Source organism: Saccostrea cucullata, unplaced genomic scaffold (assembly GCF_032062105.1).
Source record: "Saccostrea cucullata isolate Sc308-1 unplaced genomic scaffold, CSIRO_AGI_Scuc_v1 ctg5551, whole genome shotgun sequence".
Taxonomy (NCBI): Eukaryota; Metazoa; Mollusca; class Bivalvia; order Ostreida; family Ostreidae; genus Saccostrea; species Saccostrea cuccullata.
Genome location: NW_026936480.1, coordinates 20,089 through 34,168, shown reverse-complemented (window position 1 = coordinate 34,168; position 14,080 = coordinate 20,089). Strand labels below are relative to the sequence as shown.

Sequence of the window (14,080 nt, the reverse complement as noted above, 5' to 3'; positions counted from 1 at the left end):
ATTTGAGATGTGGTAGTTGTTTGAAGTTTAATCTCATTCTCTAGCCTGATATAGAGTTAATGTGGTTTAGGATGGTTGATTTGAATTTTTAGAAATGTTAATTTCTGTATTTAATTTTCAGCCAATGATGTGTTGCTGTCTCACATGATTACTTTCTTCCATGACAAGGTAAGATAACTCAGGTTTTGTTAAATAATAATTAAAACTATTAAGTCCTATGTGAAATTAATGAGACTTTCTCTGATCAGTTATGTACTGTATGTGTACTGTATACAGGGTTATTTTCACCAAGTGTTATTTTCAACCTTTCACAGTTGCAAACAATTTTTCCCCAATTTGAATTCATCCAGTTATAGCTTCGTTTAAGAAATTATACTGAAATCTTTGATTTTGCCCGAATGAGGGTAGGTGGAAGGGGCAAAAAATTCCCTGTATACGGTATTTAGAATAGCAGGCTTCATGTTTTAGAGACTTTGAAACAGACGATAATGTGCTGATTTATGAATACAGTTAAACTCGTTTTTAATTAGTACAAACACGGATAATTTGCGAATCCACAGATATAGTGAAGTTATCATGGATCCCCAAACTATATTGATTTAACTAATTCCTTATATGGATATAATAAATAAGGGATATAGCGAATTATTTTCAGAGGTCCCCTGGACTTCGTTATAGCCAAGTTTTACTGTATCTCTAAGGAATCTTTTATAAATACAAAATATGACACAGACATGTGTAGCGCTAAATTCATGATTACTGACCAACAACTCATACCCAGTGATTGCGCTAAAATTTGAATATGCCAAATTACACTGTGTGTAACATGTACATTATATTCTTGTTTTTCAGACTGACTGGCATCTCCGTGGCTCCTTCTTTGACGACATTGTGGGTGTGGCCGCCTATGTCCGATAGCAGAGCTGCTCTATACTGAAACCACTTATTGAACAGGTATGGAAATCCAGTGATGATAATTATAACCAGTCAAATCTTGAAGAAACAATGATAATTCAATCCCCAATGGAAATAATGATTTCACAGTACATGTATAAACTTTATTTTCTGTTTCAGGGCCTGAGTGACTCAGAAGAATTTGTGGTACACAAGACGTTAGGTGCTCTACAGGGTTTTACAGAATTAGGTCTCATTCAGAAATCCATGCTTCAGGAGTTCTTACATGAAGTGGTCCTTTTTTGGCACACCCTGTAAGTAACCTATAAAAAATGTGACCAAATAATTACATATATTTTATTTCATATATTTATTTAGGCTAATACTGTGCTCACTTTTGTAAACATGTTTCTTATTTCGATTATTTTAATCAAAGGAGTACAATTCTAACAGCTTGTAAAGGCTTTTGTCGAACACTCTTATGTAATCCTATTCCTGACTGGCGTATTTTTAAAATCAAACCAATCTACTTGCGCAGTAGGTCTGGGTATAAATACTCATGTTCGATTGAATAGCGTTTACCGACAGCCAGTTTTTAAGGTCACGTGCACAACTCCTCAAGGCCGTGCTGTCATCCTCTGTTTAGGTCTGTGGAGACCCAATTGGAGTCTGGGCCCAGGAAAAGCAATAACCAGGAGACATGCTGAATTACTGAAACAGAAAGATCCAAAACAGCCGGGAGTGGATCTAAGTACTTCCAGGTCTGTGTACTGTAAATACTACTAACTGTATTCTGAAGATAGAATGAAAGGCCTAAAGTTTTACTGAAGTTTTCCGTGTTTTTTTTTTTTAGTACTACTGACTGTACACAGTGTTTTCTTGTTGTTAGGTAATATGAGTAGTGCAAAATTCAGTTGGATCATTAAAATTTGGAGCACGTGGGTTACAATTTAATTTGAAACGTTTCCATAAAATTACTTATAGATAAGTTTTTACCCCTTTACATGGAGAAATTTTGCTTCCAAAAAATGAAAATGTTTTATTCATTGATGTAAGTGATTTTTAGCTCACCTCAACGAAGTTGGGGGGAGCTTATGTGATACCCTTGGCGTCGGTGTCGGCATCGGTGTCCCAGGTTAAGGTTAAGTTTTTCGGAGCAGTTTTCTTTTTAATTACTTCAGTGTCCTATATTGATTAGACATGCATGGAAGATGGTTTTAGTGTGTTTCATTATACCAGACAAAGTTTCAGATGCTGCAATTTCAGCAAAGGAATGACCAGGTTAAATATTTTTGGAGCAGGTTAACTTTTTTGTCCCCCGCTTTCGCGAAAGCGAGGGGACATTAAATCTCATTCGTCTGTCTGTCTGTCCGTCTGTCCGTCAGTCTGTCCGTCACAAAAACTTTAACCTTGCCCATAACTTTTGATTTAGTAGAGCTATGACTTTCATATTTCACATGTGTATTCCTTGTGACAAGACCTTTCTTTGGGTACCACCAAATTTGACTTCCTGACCTTGACCTTGGAGTTTGAACCACTTTTACACAAAAATTCCACACTTTTACTTTGGCCATAACTTTTGGATAGGAGGTACTAGGACTTTGATATTTCACATATGTATTGTTTGTGGCAAGACCTTTCATTGGATAACAACAACCTTGACCTTTTGACCTTGACTTTGGAGATTTACGTACTTATAAAAAAAACTTTAACCTTGACCATAACTTTTGAATGGTGAGGACTAAGACTTTTGTACTTCCCATATCTAGTCCTTGTGAGAAGACCTTTCATTGGACACCAGTAACTTTTACCCTTTGACCTTGACCCTGGAGATTTAACTACTTTTAAAAAACTTTAACCTTGGTCACAACTTTTTAACAGTAGATACTAGGACTTTTATATTTCACATATGTATTCCTTGTGGCAAGACTTTTCATTGGATACCAATAACCCTGACCTTTTGACCTTGACCTTGGAGATTTACATACTTATGAAAAAACTTTAACCTTGACCATAACTTTTAAACGGTGAGGGCTAGGGCTTTCGTACTTCACATATGTAATCTTTGTGAGTAGAACTTTCATTGGATACCAACAACTTTTACCCTTTGACCTTGACATTGGAGTACTAGTTTTAGTGGAATAACTACTTTTTTAAATAAAAACTTTAACTTTTGTTACAACTTTTGAACGGTAGACACTAGGACTTTTATGTTTCACATATGTATTCTTTGTGGCAAGTCCTTTCATCGGATATCAACAACTTTGACCTTTTGACCTTGAACTTAAAGATTTACGTACTTATAAAAAAAACTTTAACCTTGACCATAACTTTTGAACCGTAAGGGCTGGGGCTTTCATACTTCACATATATAATCCTTGTGAGAAAACATTTCATTGGAAATCAACAACTTTGACCCTTTGATCTTGAACTTGGAGTTGACCGACTTTTAAAATACCGTTTACTTTGGACACCGAAAGCGGGGGACCACAATTCTTTGAATTTGCTTGTTGGTGCAGTTTTGGGTTTAGGTTTCATTTCCAAGTAACTATAAGCCCTATGTTGACCAAACTTGCATGGATGATACATCTAAGGATGCATACTACCGGGCTTGCTTCGGATGCTGAATCTGACCTACATTTTCCGGTTGAGTGATCAGGTTAAAGTTTTTGGGTGCAGGTTTCATTTCCAAGTAACTATAAGCCCTATGTTGACCAAACTTGCATGGATGATACATGTAAGGATGCATACTACTGGGCTTGCTTCGGATGCTGAATCTGACCTACATTTTACGGTTGAGTGGACAGGTTAAAGTTTTTGGTGCAGGTTTCATTTCCAAGTAACTATAAGCCCTATGTTGACCAAACTTGCATGGATGATACATCTAAGGATGCGTACTACCGGGCTTGCTTCGGATGCTGAATCTGACCTACATTTTCCGGTTGGGTGAACAGGTTAAAGATTTTGATGCATGTTTCATTTCCAAGTAACGATAAGCCCTATGTTGACCAAACTTGCATGGATGATACATCTAAGGATGCATACTATCGGGCTTGCTTCGGATGCTGAATCTGACCAATTTTTTTCCAGTTGAGCAAACAGGTTAATGTTTTTGGTGCATGTTTCATTTGCAAGTAACTATAAGCCCTATGTTTACCAACCTTGCATGTATGATACATCTAAGGATGCACACTACCAGGCTTGCTTCTGATGCTGAATCTGACCTATATTTTCCAGTTGAGCGAACAGGTTAATGTTTTGGTGCAGGTTTCTTTTCCAAGGAACTATATGAGTTCTTTAATGACCAATCTTGCATAGATGATACATCTAAGGATGCATACTACTAGGCTTGCTTCGGATGCTGAATCTGACCTACTTTTTGTGGATGAGTGAAAATGTTAGTTTTTGATGCATGTTTCATTTCCAATAAAGTGTGAGCCTTATAATTAGCAAACTTGCATGGATGATACATCTTAGGATGCACACTAATGAACTTGCTTCAGATGCTGAATTCGACATACATTTTTCAGATAATAGACAAGGTAAAAGTTATGGTTGCAGGTCTATTACCAAAAACTATAAGGCTTATATAACATTTTATAAACCAAACTTGCACAAATGTTGCACCAAGAGATGAAAACTCTCAAATTTGCTTCAGATTCTGGATTTTCATTACATTTTCATGAAGCAGAACTAGTTAAAATTTTTTATGTAGGTCTATTTCAAAATATCAGATCAAAATTGCTTAAATATTTTCATTTTTGGAATGTATACTTTTTGTTGGTTAATTGTGTGACTTTGCCTTACTTAAAGACAACATTCGTTGAGGTGAGCTCTGTAATCTCTGATTACCTATGGTTTTTAGGTCACCTGAGCTGAAGGCTCAAGTGAGCTTTTCTGATCAAAATTTGTCCGTCGTCTGTTGTTGTCGTTGTTGTCGTTGTCGTTGTTGGTGTTGTCGTTGGCGTTGTCATTGTCGTAAACTTTTCACATTTTCATCTTCTTCTCAAGAACCACTTGGCCAATTTCAACCAAACTTGGCACAAAGTATCCCTGGGTGAAGGGGATTCAAGATTGTTCAAATAAAGGGCCACGCCCTCTTCCAAGGGGAGATAATAATGAATTAGTGAAAAATTATTAGCATTTTTAAAAAATCTTCTTCTTAAGAACCACTGGGCCAGGAAAGATGTCACTCATGTGGAATCACCCTCAGGTAGTGTAGATTCAAGTTTGTTCAAATCATGACCCCCGGGGCTAGATTGGGGCCAAAATGGCCGACCAAAGTTTTACATAGGAATATATAGGAAAAATCTTTAAAAATCTTCTTCTTAAGAACCACTGGGCCAGGAAAGATGTCACTCATGTGGAATCATCCTCAGGTAGTGTAGATTCAAGTTTGTTCAAATCATGACCCCCGAAGCCAGGGTGGGGCCAAAATGGCCGACCAAAGTTTTACATAGGAATATATAGGAAAAATCTTTAAAAATCTTCTTCTTAAGAACCACTGGGCCAGGAAAGATGAAACTCATGTGGAATCATCCTCAGGTAGTGTAGATTCAAGTTTGTTCAAATCATGACCCCCGGGGCTAGAATGGGGCCAAAATGGCCGACCAAAGTTTTACATAGAAATATATAGGGAAAATCTTTAAAAATCTTCTTAAGAACCACTGGGCCAGGAAAGATTAAACTCATGTGGAATCATCCTCAAGTAGTGTAGATTCAAGTTTGTTCAAATCATGACCCCCGGGGCTAGGGTAGTGCCAAAATGGCCAACCAAATTTTTTACATAGGAATATATAGGAAAAATCTTTAAAAATCTTCTTCTTAAGAACCACACTGCCAGGAAAGATGAAACTCATGTGGAATCATCCTCAGGTAGTGTAGATTCAAGTTTGTTCAAATCATGACCCCTGGGGCTAGGGTGGGGCCAAAATGGCTGACCAAAGTTTTACATAGGAATATATAGGAAAAATCTTTAAAAATCTCCTTCTTAAGAACCACTATGCCAGGAAAGATGAAACTTATTTGGAATCATCCTCAGGTAGTGTAGATTCAAGTTTGTTCAAATCATGACCCCTGGGGCTAGGGTGGGGCCAAAATGGCTGACCCAAGTTTTACATAGGAATATATAGAAAAAATCTTTAAAAATCTTCTCCTCAAGAACCACTATGCCAGGAAAGATGAAACTCATGTGGAATCATCCTCAGGTATTGTAGATTCAAGTTTGTTTAAATCATGGCCCCCGGGTCTAGAATGGGGCCAAAATGGCTGACCAAAGTTTTACATAGGAATATATAGGAAAAACTTTTAAAATCTTCTTCTCAAGAACCTTTGGGCCAGGAAAGATGAAACTTATTTGGAATCATCCTCCTCACCCAGACCAATCTATTGGTACATGAATCCAAAGGACCAATCTGTAAACATGGTGAGTAGCTGTATAGTGTTACTCTACATTTTTTGTTACAGATAAAATTATTTTATAACAAAAAATGCCTACATTTTAATTGACCAAAAAATAATGCAAAGGGTTCTGTTAATGGTAACTTAATATTATTGTATGATATTGTATGGATATTTCAGAACTCTGAGTGGATCTGAAGGCTCCAATGAATCAGATTCCTCCTCCAATAGTTTGTCTCCAAAAGCCCGGATGTCGACCCTATACAGAAAACTGACGAGAGTCTGGAGAGGAAGCTAAACACTTCACAGACCCTGAGTCAGGCATCATCTTCATCATCTGGAAGCTCTGTAATGATGTAACAGAGTCAGGGGTTATCTGAGGGGTCAGTCACAGAGTCAGGGGTCATCTGAGGGGTCAGTCACAGAGTCAGGGGTCATCTGAGGGGTCAATTAGGTCTCTGACAGAGAATAAACCACTGACAAAAACCCCACCAGTAAGAACCTCCATGTATAAGTATCTCATTTGCTTGAACATTTTAATTTACTGTGCTGATAAACATGTGATATACTTGTAGATGTATTGTATGTTTTAGTGCTAAAATACAACTGCTATTTGTTGAAACATTTAATCCCTAAAAAAATACAATATTTTGAATTACAGCAAAATATCCCTGTAAGGTGAAACTCCTGACATAGGTCCACAAAAGCAAGAGTTTATATGAGGTCAGTCTATATCTGACTGGAAACCCTATCAGAGGAGGCCCCCACCCAGTAGCTGGAAACCCTGGGAGAGGAGGCCCCCACCCAGTAACTGGAAACCCAAAGAGAGGAGTCCCCCACCCAGTAACTAGAAACCCAAGGAGAGGAGGCCCCCACCCAGTAACTGGAAACCCTGGGAGAATCAATTTCCACTAAATGCCAGTAACTGGAAACCCTAAGAGGAGACACCCACAGTAATTGGAAACCCTGGGAGAGGAGTATCTACCCAGTAACTGGAAACCCAAGGAGAGGAGGCCCCCACCCAAAAATAACTGGAAATTTGAAGAGGAGAATCCCAGTAACTGGAAACCCTGGGAGAGGAGGCCCCCACCCAGTAACTGGAAACCCTGGGAGAGGAGACCCCCACCCAGTAACTGGAAACCCTGGGAGAGGAGACCCCCCACCCAGAAACTGGAAACCCTGGGAGAGGAGGCCCCCACCCAGTAACTGGAAACCCAAGAGGCTACTGGTGGCTCACCTCCAGGAATACAGGGGGCCAGTCAACAGGTAGGGGGGGGGGCACAGAAAGTACTGATTAATGACCTGTATGAAAAGAAGAGTGTATCATCAAGGGGAATAACTCTTCTAAGCTCTAACATTTATCTCTATGTAATAATATTCAGCAATGCCTTTATTGAAATTTAACTGCCTTAGCCAAATAATTTATTATATACTAGTACATGTACATAATTTAAAAAGATTGTGTTATCTATTAAAAATAAAAAAGACCATGCATTCTTTGTTTTGGCCTCCAATTTGGTACAGTCAAATTATGGGAGTTTTCAGAAAAACTGGAGGGAAACAGTGTTGTTAACTGCTCTAAACAGACCTTCAAAAATACTTCTGTACCTGGTAAAATAACAAGTTACTTTGATATACACATTATGTCATGGATTTTTTTCCACCAATTTTCTTCAAATTGTTGTAAAAAAAATAAGATGAAAGAAAAATATAAGTGATTTTTTCAAATGATTTGATTTATACTTGAATATAGATACGTATAAGTGTTGATTATTGCTTTGTTTGACAAGGAGAGAAAGTGAAAGGTTTAGTTTTCTGTGAAGCTCCTAGGAAGATGCTTTCTCTCTGGCCACATTCACCGAAATGGGGGGCATTATCAACATTTACAAGTCAGTAGTGTGTTTTATATATTGAAGTTAGAAATAAATGTATTGTTTCTTTTATTAATTTGCTTTTTTTAACAGGATAGAGATAGGAAAGACCACTTGGAACAAAGCTATTAATGCAGACAAGTCCGACTATGGAAACATAGTAGATCTCACATACTTTGATACAGGTACAGCACTGTACAAATATATGTATCTTGACATAGCATGATTATTTACATATGTACATGTTTTATGAAATAGGCAATTTTGTATATTGTGTAAAGTGGGAGTTAAGAATTACTGAAGAACAAAGGAAAATGTTTAAATGTCTTTTTTTGTTTGAACAATAGCAAAGCAATGATTGGTCATGGGACTACTTTTGGATTTAAACTTTTCAATAATAAACCAATTTCTCATTTTTCTTAGCCACAATGCTCAGGTACAGTGGTGTGGCCCAATGTGTCTTGTTTTTTCTCAAGAGCTACAGTTCTGCAGCTAGGGTCTAGAACTGATTTTTTTTTAAATGAATTTGGTTTGATATTATAGATTCTCCTATACTCTCACCACATTATGTGCCATCATCAGCCACGAAATTCTGACCGAGTCAAAGATCACCACTTTTGTCCCATCGTCATTGACCACTTAGTCCAAGAGAAAAAGATCTGACAGAAACCAGTACTCAAAAACATGACATCACCCCAACCCCAATTCTCTGTGTGTAAGGATTAAAGAGGTAGGGGTTTAGAACTGATTTTTTTTACTGAACATTGTTTAATACATTTATATGTATTTATAATCCCTCATTTCTTTGTATACTCTTCACATCTACCCTTAATAAATGTAAGTATTTGTGAAGCCTTATTTTCATTGCAGATTTATCAAGTTTAAATAATATGAGTTTATTTCATTCAGTACATCTACAGAATATAATTGTAATCTACTCCAACAGTTGAGTAATTTTATTGACACTGGATACATGTAGTAGTGCTGGACATGTATATTTAGCAGTGTGTTCTTAATAGTTTAGAATTAGATATTCATAAAATAAATTTCTGCAGAAAAGTCTTAGATGGATCTACTTAATGTCCACTTTTTTGCTATATTTGGGAGGGGGGCCCTGGGGTTTAAAACTGAAAATATGAAAACAAATCCTTCAGTGTCAAATTTTGTGAAAGTCAAAGGAAACTTGCACTCCGTGTTCTCTGTTTTGTAGATTGATTGTGCAATACAGTTTTCTGTAGATTGATTGCGCAATACAAAATTTACTGTAGAAAAATGATTGTGCAATTTTTTTTACTGTAGATTGATTGTGCAATACAGTTTTTACTGAGCGTGATGCGGGACAAGCAGAAGAAATATAACAAACACGCTGACCAGTTTCAGCGGATCTCGGAGACGCTCTCCATTCTTAATCGGGTCAAGGACAGCATGCAGAACCTGGTCCCCAAGATGGAACGCTTGAACCAGATGTTGCCACCGGAGGAATGACTGGAACCGCTGAGTCAGAAGAGTCACCACTTGTTATTAAGAACGCAACCCTGATAAAGAGAAGGGAACCAGTAAAATGAAGAACATAGTATCTACCATACGAATTTGAAAGGCGGACCGCCTGGAATTTATATATATATTATCGGAATTGAGCAGGAGTTTGCAAATTCTGTTTTACTGAAATACGGAGTTTTATACAATATATTCAATCAGTAGAAGAGATGTTTTCCAGGCGTAATTTCTTATCCAGGGTCAGTTTGCAAGTTCAGTTGTTCCAGGCGAAAATGGCAGGAAAACAAAAACCAAACTTACGCCTGGAACTTTCAGGAGAAGCAGAAGCCTATCATTGGTCAATTTTAATTATAATGAAGGTTTTCAGATAGGAAGTTAAGTTTGAATTTATCTAGAATGGTTCAGTCTGTTAAGTTGAGTGAAATAGGAAATTGTACTGGATATTTCAATGTTGAGGTTTTACACTTCTTCTGGATGATGCACAGTATCTTGCTGGTAGGTGTGTTATTAATAGCTGGTACATATTTGGTTAAATTTGATTAAATTATGTATAATTATAGTTATATATATAACAGTTAACTCCTAAAATTACTTAACCATATTTGAATTTTTAAACACATTCTGAAAGATAAATAACAGATAGAGGCAGTCTCCAACTGTCAAGTACAGAGTAATAACGTAGAACTGTATTAAGTAACTTGTTTCAAGATCATGATTATATTGAAGTGGTAAAATGTACAGGTATTGTAAAAAGTTTGTGTATAATCCTTAGACATTCAATCATGATGGAGTTCCTAACACAAAAAAAAAGTCTTATAGATTATATTTCTTTACTATGTAAATGCCTTGTCATTACATTTTCTTGCAGTTCAAAATGCTAAAATTTTAGCTTTAACAAGGTACATCATAACCTAAATGTTTTCTTGGTTTAATATGGCTAATATGTAGGTTTTTAGGTCACATAGTATTATATAATTCTAAATTTTGATAATAAACCATTTTAGTTTTCAGGCACAATCTTTTTCCCATGGTCGTCATTTATTTTTCCAGGCGTAACTCATTTGCATATTCCGCCTCAAAATTCCTGCCAGTTTTCGCTTGGCTTCCGCTTGGTTTACGTCCGGAGCCTTTGTGTAACACCATATATTGAGAGAAACAAACTGACGCCCGGAATTCCCTCTCCAAGACGCAATTCCCCCAGTAAATTGAAGAAACAGTACAGGCATGGATGAACTTGTCACTTTAATTTATTTGTATGTAAACTTATTTTGTAAAGGAACTTAAATTTAAGTTCTCTTTTGTGTTCATTTAAATTTTTATACATGTCATACTAAATTTCAAGCTTCCACTAGGATATTTTATATCCATTTGTTGTTGAGAACTTGGATAATTAACAATGTTGAACTTCCTTAGACTTCAAATAAATAAATTCTCTTTTTCAAATTACTGCAAGTTGGGTCTATAGTCTAACTATATCTAGATTACATAAACATTTATCTTTGAGATGTACTACGTTGTACATGTACATAGTATTGCTGTGTGATATCTCTTCCTACTTTTATGAAGTAAAGATATAAACAGGTATGGTGACTATTGACCAGTTATTCAAAAGAGTTATTGCCCTTAGACCATGAAAAAATTCTCAATTTTTTCTTTCTTTCTTGACCCGGTAGTATGCATTGGGTTAATTTGCATTATATATATTTCAAATTTAAGGACAGGTGACACGAATAAATGGATGTATGGACTAGCTGATATTTATTTAACATTGTAATTTGGTTGTGAATGATGTAAAATATTGAATTTCTAAAATCATAAGGTGGTTTTTAAATTATTAACTTTCTACGACTTATTCAAAATGTTACCTTTTTTGCCATCATCTTATAAATATCTACTTTTATCACTAATATTACATTATTATGAAACTTTTAAATGAAAAAAGTACAAATTTATGCAGTTTTTTTTTTTTTTTTTTTTTTTTTGAAAAAAAGTTTGTATCTTATGTCCTTATGTTTTGTTTTGCCCTTTAACTGTGGAAATTTTTAATTGCTCACTGTTTAGATGCATTGTACTGATAAACTAATCTGGAGAATTTATAATTTTTTATTGATTATTATATTCATTAATTCATAATTAGAGCATACATTTTTTTAGATACATGTCAGTTTTATAGAGACGTCGCGCATTGTATTGGGGCATGAAATTGCGTAATTTGTAACACTGTAAATGACGGGCGTTTGTATTTTTGGTCATTTTTACGTTTTGGTCAAATATATTTTTCTGCCAATTTGTACGATGCTTTTATAATGTCCTGCGATGATTTCACACAACATTTATTGATAAATTTCCCATTTACTGGCCGATTCCGACTGTTCGTAAAATTGGAAGCGTTCCGTAATATACCGTGATCTTGACAAGTTACAAGAAAAGATAGAATGTTTGGTAAAGATTCTTTACTATATAACAGGTTCTTTTCGTAAAACTAAGTTGATAAATGAAATGTGCAAATCAAGAAGTAGTCAAATATTTCTTTAAAAAATTAAAAGCAAGTAGAAGGAGAGATTAATAGAGCTATTTTGATGTCTAGTCGGTTTTGTTACTATGACACAAATTTGCGTATGGTGGTATTTAATCGCGAGTATAGCATCAATATAAGCTATATTCTCTCTTTACTGGAAAAACTTATAACAGATAAAGTCTTATTTTTAAAATGTGCAAATAAATAAAAATTTGTTTTTAAAGAAGAACTAAAAAATAACCATTTTCAAGAAACCAGGAGCAAAATTTGGATGTCTAGTTTAATTTGTTACGCCTTAATTTTTTGACGTTTTTACGCTTATACGACGTATGCAGTAACGTCAGGAATGTATACTTTGACGTTACAAAATCAGCCCCAATTCTGTGCGCGACGTCATAACTTTCTTCAAGTCATGTGAATTTAGAATGTTGGTATTCAATAAATTATATTATAATGTAGTGTTTTTACTGGTAGATATTATTAGTTCAGACATTGCCCCTGTAAATTTGATTTTGGAAATGCATGGATTCATGAATTATGGTGCAAAAAACTTTTTCAGTTGATAAAAATCAAGAAATCTTCATTGGTTTCTGTTCAAATAATCAGATTAAATCAACTTATGAATATTTATACATGCATTTATTAAGTTTTTTAACACTCAACTTTCAAATTTGTATTCTTTGATTTTATTGATATTAAAATATTCAGTACACATACAGTGTTCTATATCATTATGCTGGTTCAGACTTAAAAGGTCTCCCACATGGCGCAGTGGAAGAGCATCTGCTTTACAGAGTCGAGGAGTAGGGTTCAAATCGCACTGTGGGACATGGAGACCGGTCCTTTGGATTAGGGGTTCAAATCCCACTGTGGGACATGGAGACCAGACCTTTGGATGAGGGGTTCAAATCCCACTGTGGGACATGGAGATTGACCCTTTTGATGAGGGGTTCAAATCCCACTGTGGGACACGGAGACCAGTCCTTTGGATTTCAAATCCCACTGTGGGACATGGAGATTGACCCTTTTGATGAGGGGTTCAAATCCCACTGTGGGACACGGAGACCAATCCTTTGGATGAGAGGTTCAAATCCCACTGTGGGACATGGAGACCAGACCTTTGGATGAGGGGTTCAAATCCCACTGTGGGACATGGAGACCAGTCCTTTGGATGAGGGGTTCAAATCCCACTGTGGGACATGGAGACTAGTCCTTTGGATTAGGGGTTCAAATCCCACTGTGGGACATGGAGATTGACCCTTTTGATGAGGGGTTCAAATCCCACTGTGGGACACGGAGACCAGTCCTTTGGATGAGGGGTTCAAATCCCACTGTGGGACATGGAGATTGACCCTTTTGATGAGGGGTTCAAATCCCACTGTGGGACACGGAGACCAGTCCTTTGGATGAGGGGTTCAAATCCCACTGTGGGACACGGAGACTAGTCCTTTGGATTAGGGGTTCAAATCCCACTGTGGGACATGGAGATTGACCCTTTTGATGAGGGGTTCAAATCCCACTGTGGGACACGGAGACCATTCCTTTGGATGAGGGGTTCAAATCCCACTGTGGGACATGGAGATTGACCCTTTTGATGAGGGGTTCAAATCCCACTGTGGGACACGGAGACCAGTCCTTTGGATGAGGGGTTCAAATCCCACTGTGGGACATGGAGACCAGACCTTTGGATGAGGGGTTCAAATCCCACTGTGGGACATGGAGATTGACCCTTTTGATGAGGGGTTCAAATCCCACTGTGGGACACGGAGACCAGTCCTTTGGATGAGGGGTTCAAATCCAACTGTGGGACATGGAGACCAATCCTTTGCATGAGGCCAAATAAACCCGTGTAGCAGTGGAGGCTGGCACGAAAAAGATCTCACTGATCATTTAATGGCAC

General features: G+C 36.8%; 1 protein-coding gene and 2 long non-coding RNA genes across 3 annotated transcripts; all 3 read left to right on the top strand.

The window, feature by feature from the left end:
• The first annotated feature begins 119 nt into the window (after window positions 1-119).
• LOC134245699 (uncharacterized) lies at window positions 120-1,197 on the top strand. Its single transcript, XR_009987505.1, has 3 exons — window positions 120-168; window positions 853-954; window positions 1,075-1,197. It is a non-coding gene; the product is annotated as an uncharacterized LOC134245699 (long non-coding RNA).
• Window positions 1,198-6,289: 5,092 nt separating this feature from the next.
• On the top strand, window positions 6,290-7,500 carry LOC134245702 (uncharacterized). Its single transcript, XM_062727967.1, has 4 exons — window positions 6,290-6,319; window positions 6,526-6,642; window positions 7,050-7,137; window positions 7,268-7,500. The coding sequence occupies exons 1-4, from the start codon at window positions 6,290-6,292 to the stop codon at window positions 7,498-7,500; spliced, it is 468 nt and encodes a 155-aa protein (XP_062583951.1).
• Window positions 7,501-8,210: 710 nt separating this feature from the next.
• LOC134245698 (uncharacterized) lies at window positions 8,211-9,631 on the top strand. Its single transcript, XR_009987504.1, has 3 exons — window positions 8,211-8,350; window positions 8,709-8,895; window positions 9,465-9,631. It is a non-coding gene; the product is annotated as an uncharacterized LOC134245698 (long non-coding RNA).
• Window positions 9,632-14,080: the final 4,449 nt, after the last annotated feature.

Excerpts from the sequence above, each read along its gene's own strand:
- LOC134245702 (XM_062727967.1), top strand. The coding sequence starts at position 6,290 with ATGAATCCAAAGGACCAATCTGTAAACATG. Across the intron at positions 6,643-7,049 it reads CTTCATCATCTGGAAGCTCT|AGGAGGCCCCCACCCAGTAG; the intron begins GTAATGATGTAA and ends AAACCCTATCAG. Across the intron at positions 7,138-7,267 it reads AGAGAGGAGTCCCCCACCCA|AGGAGTATCTACCCAGTAAC; the intron begins GTAACTAGAAAC and ends AAACCCTGGGAG.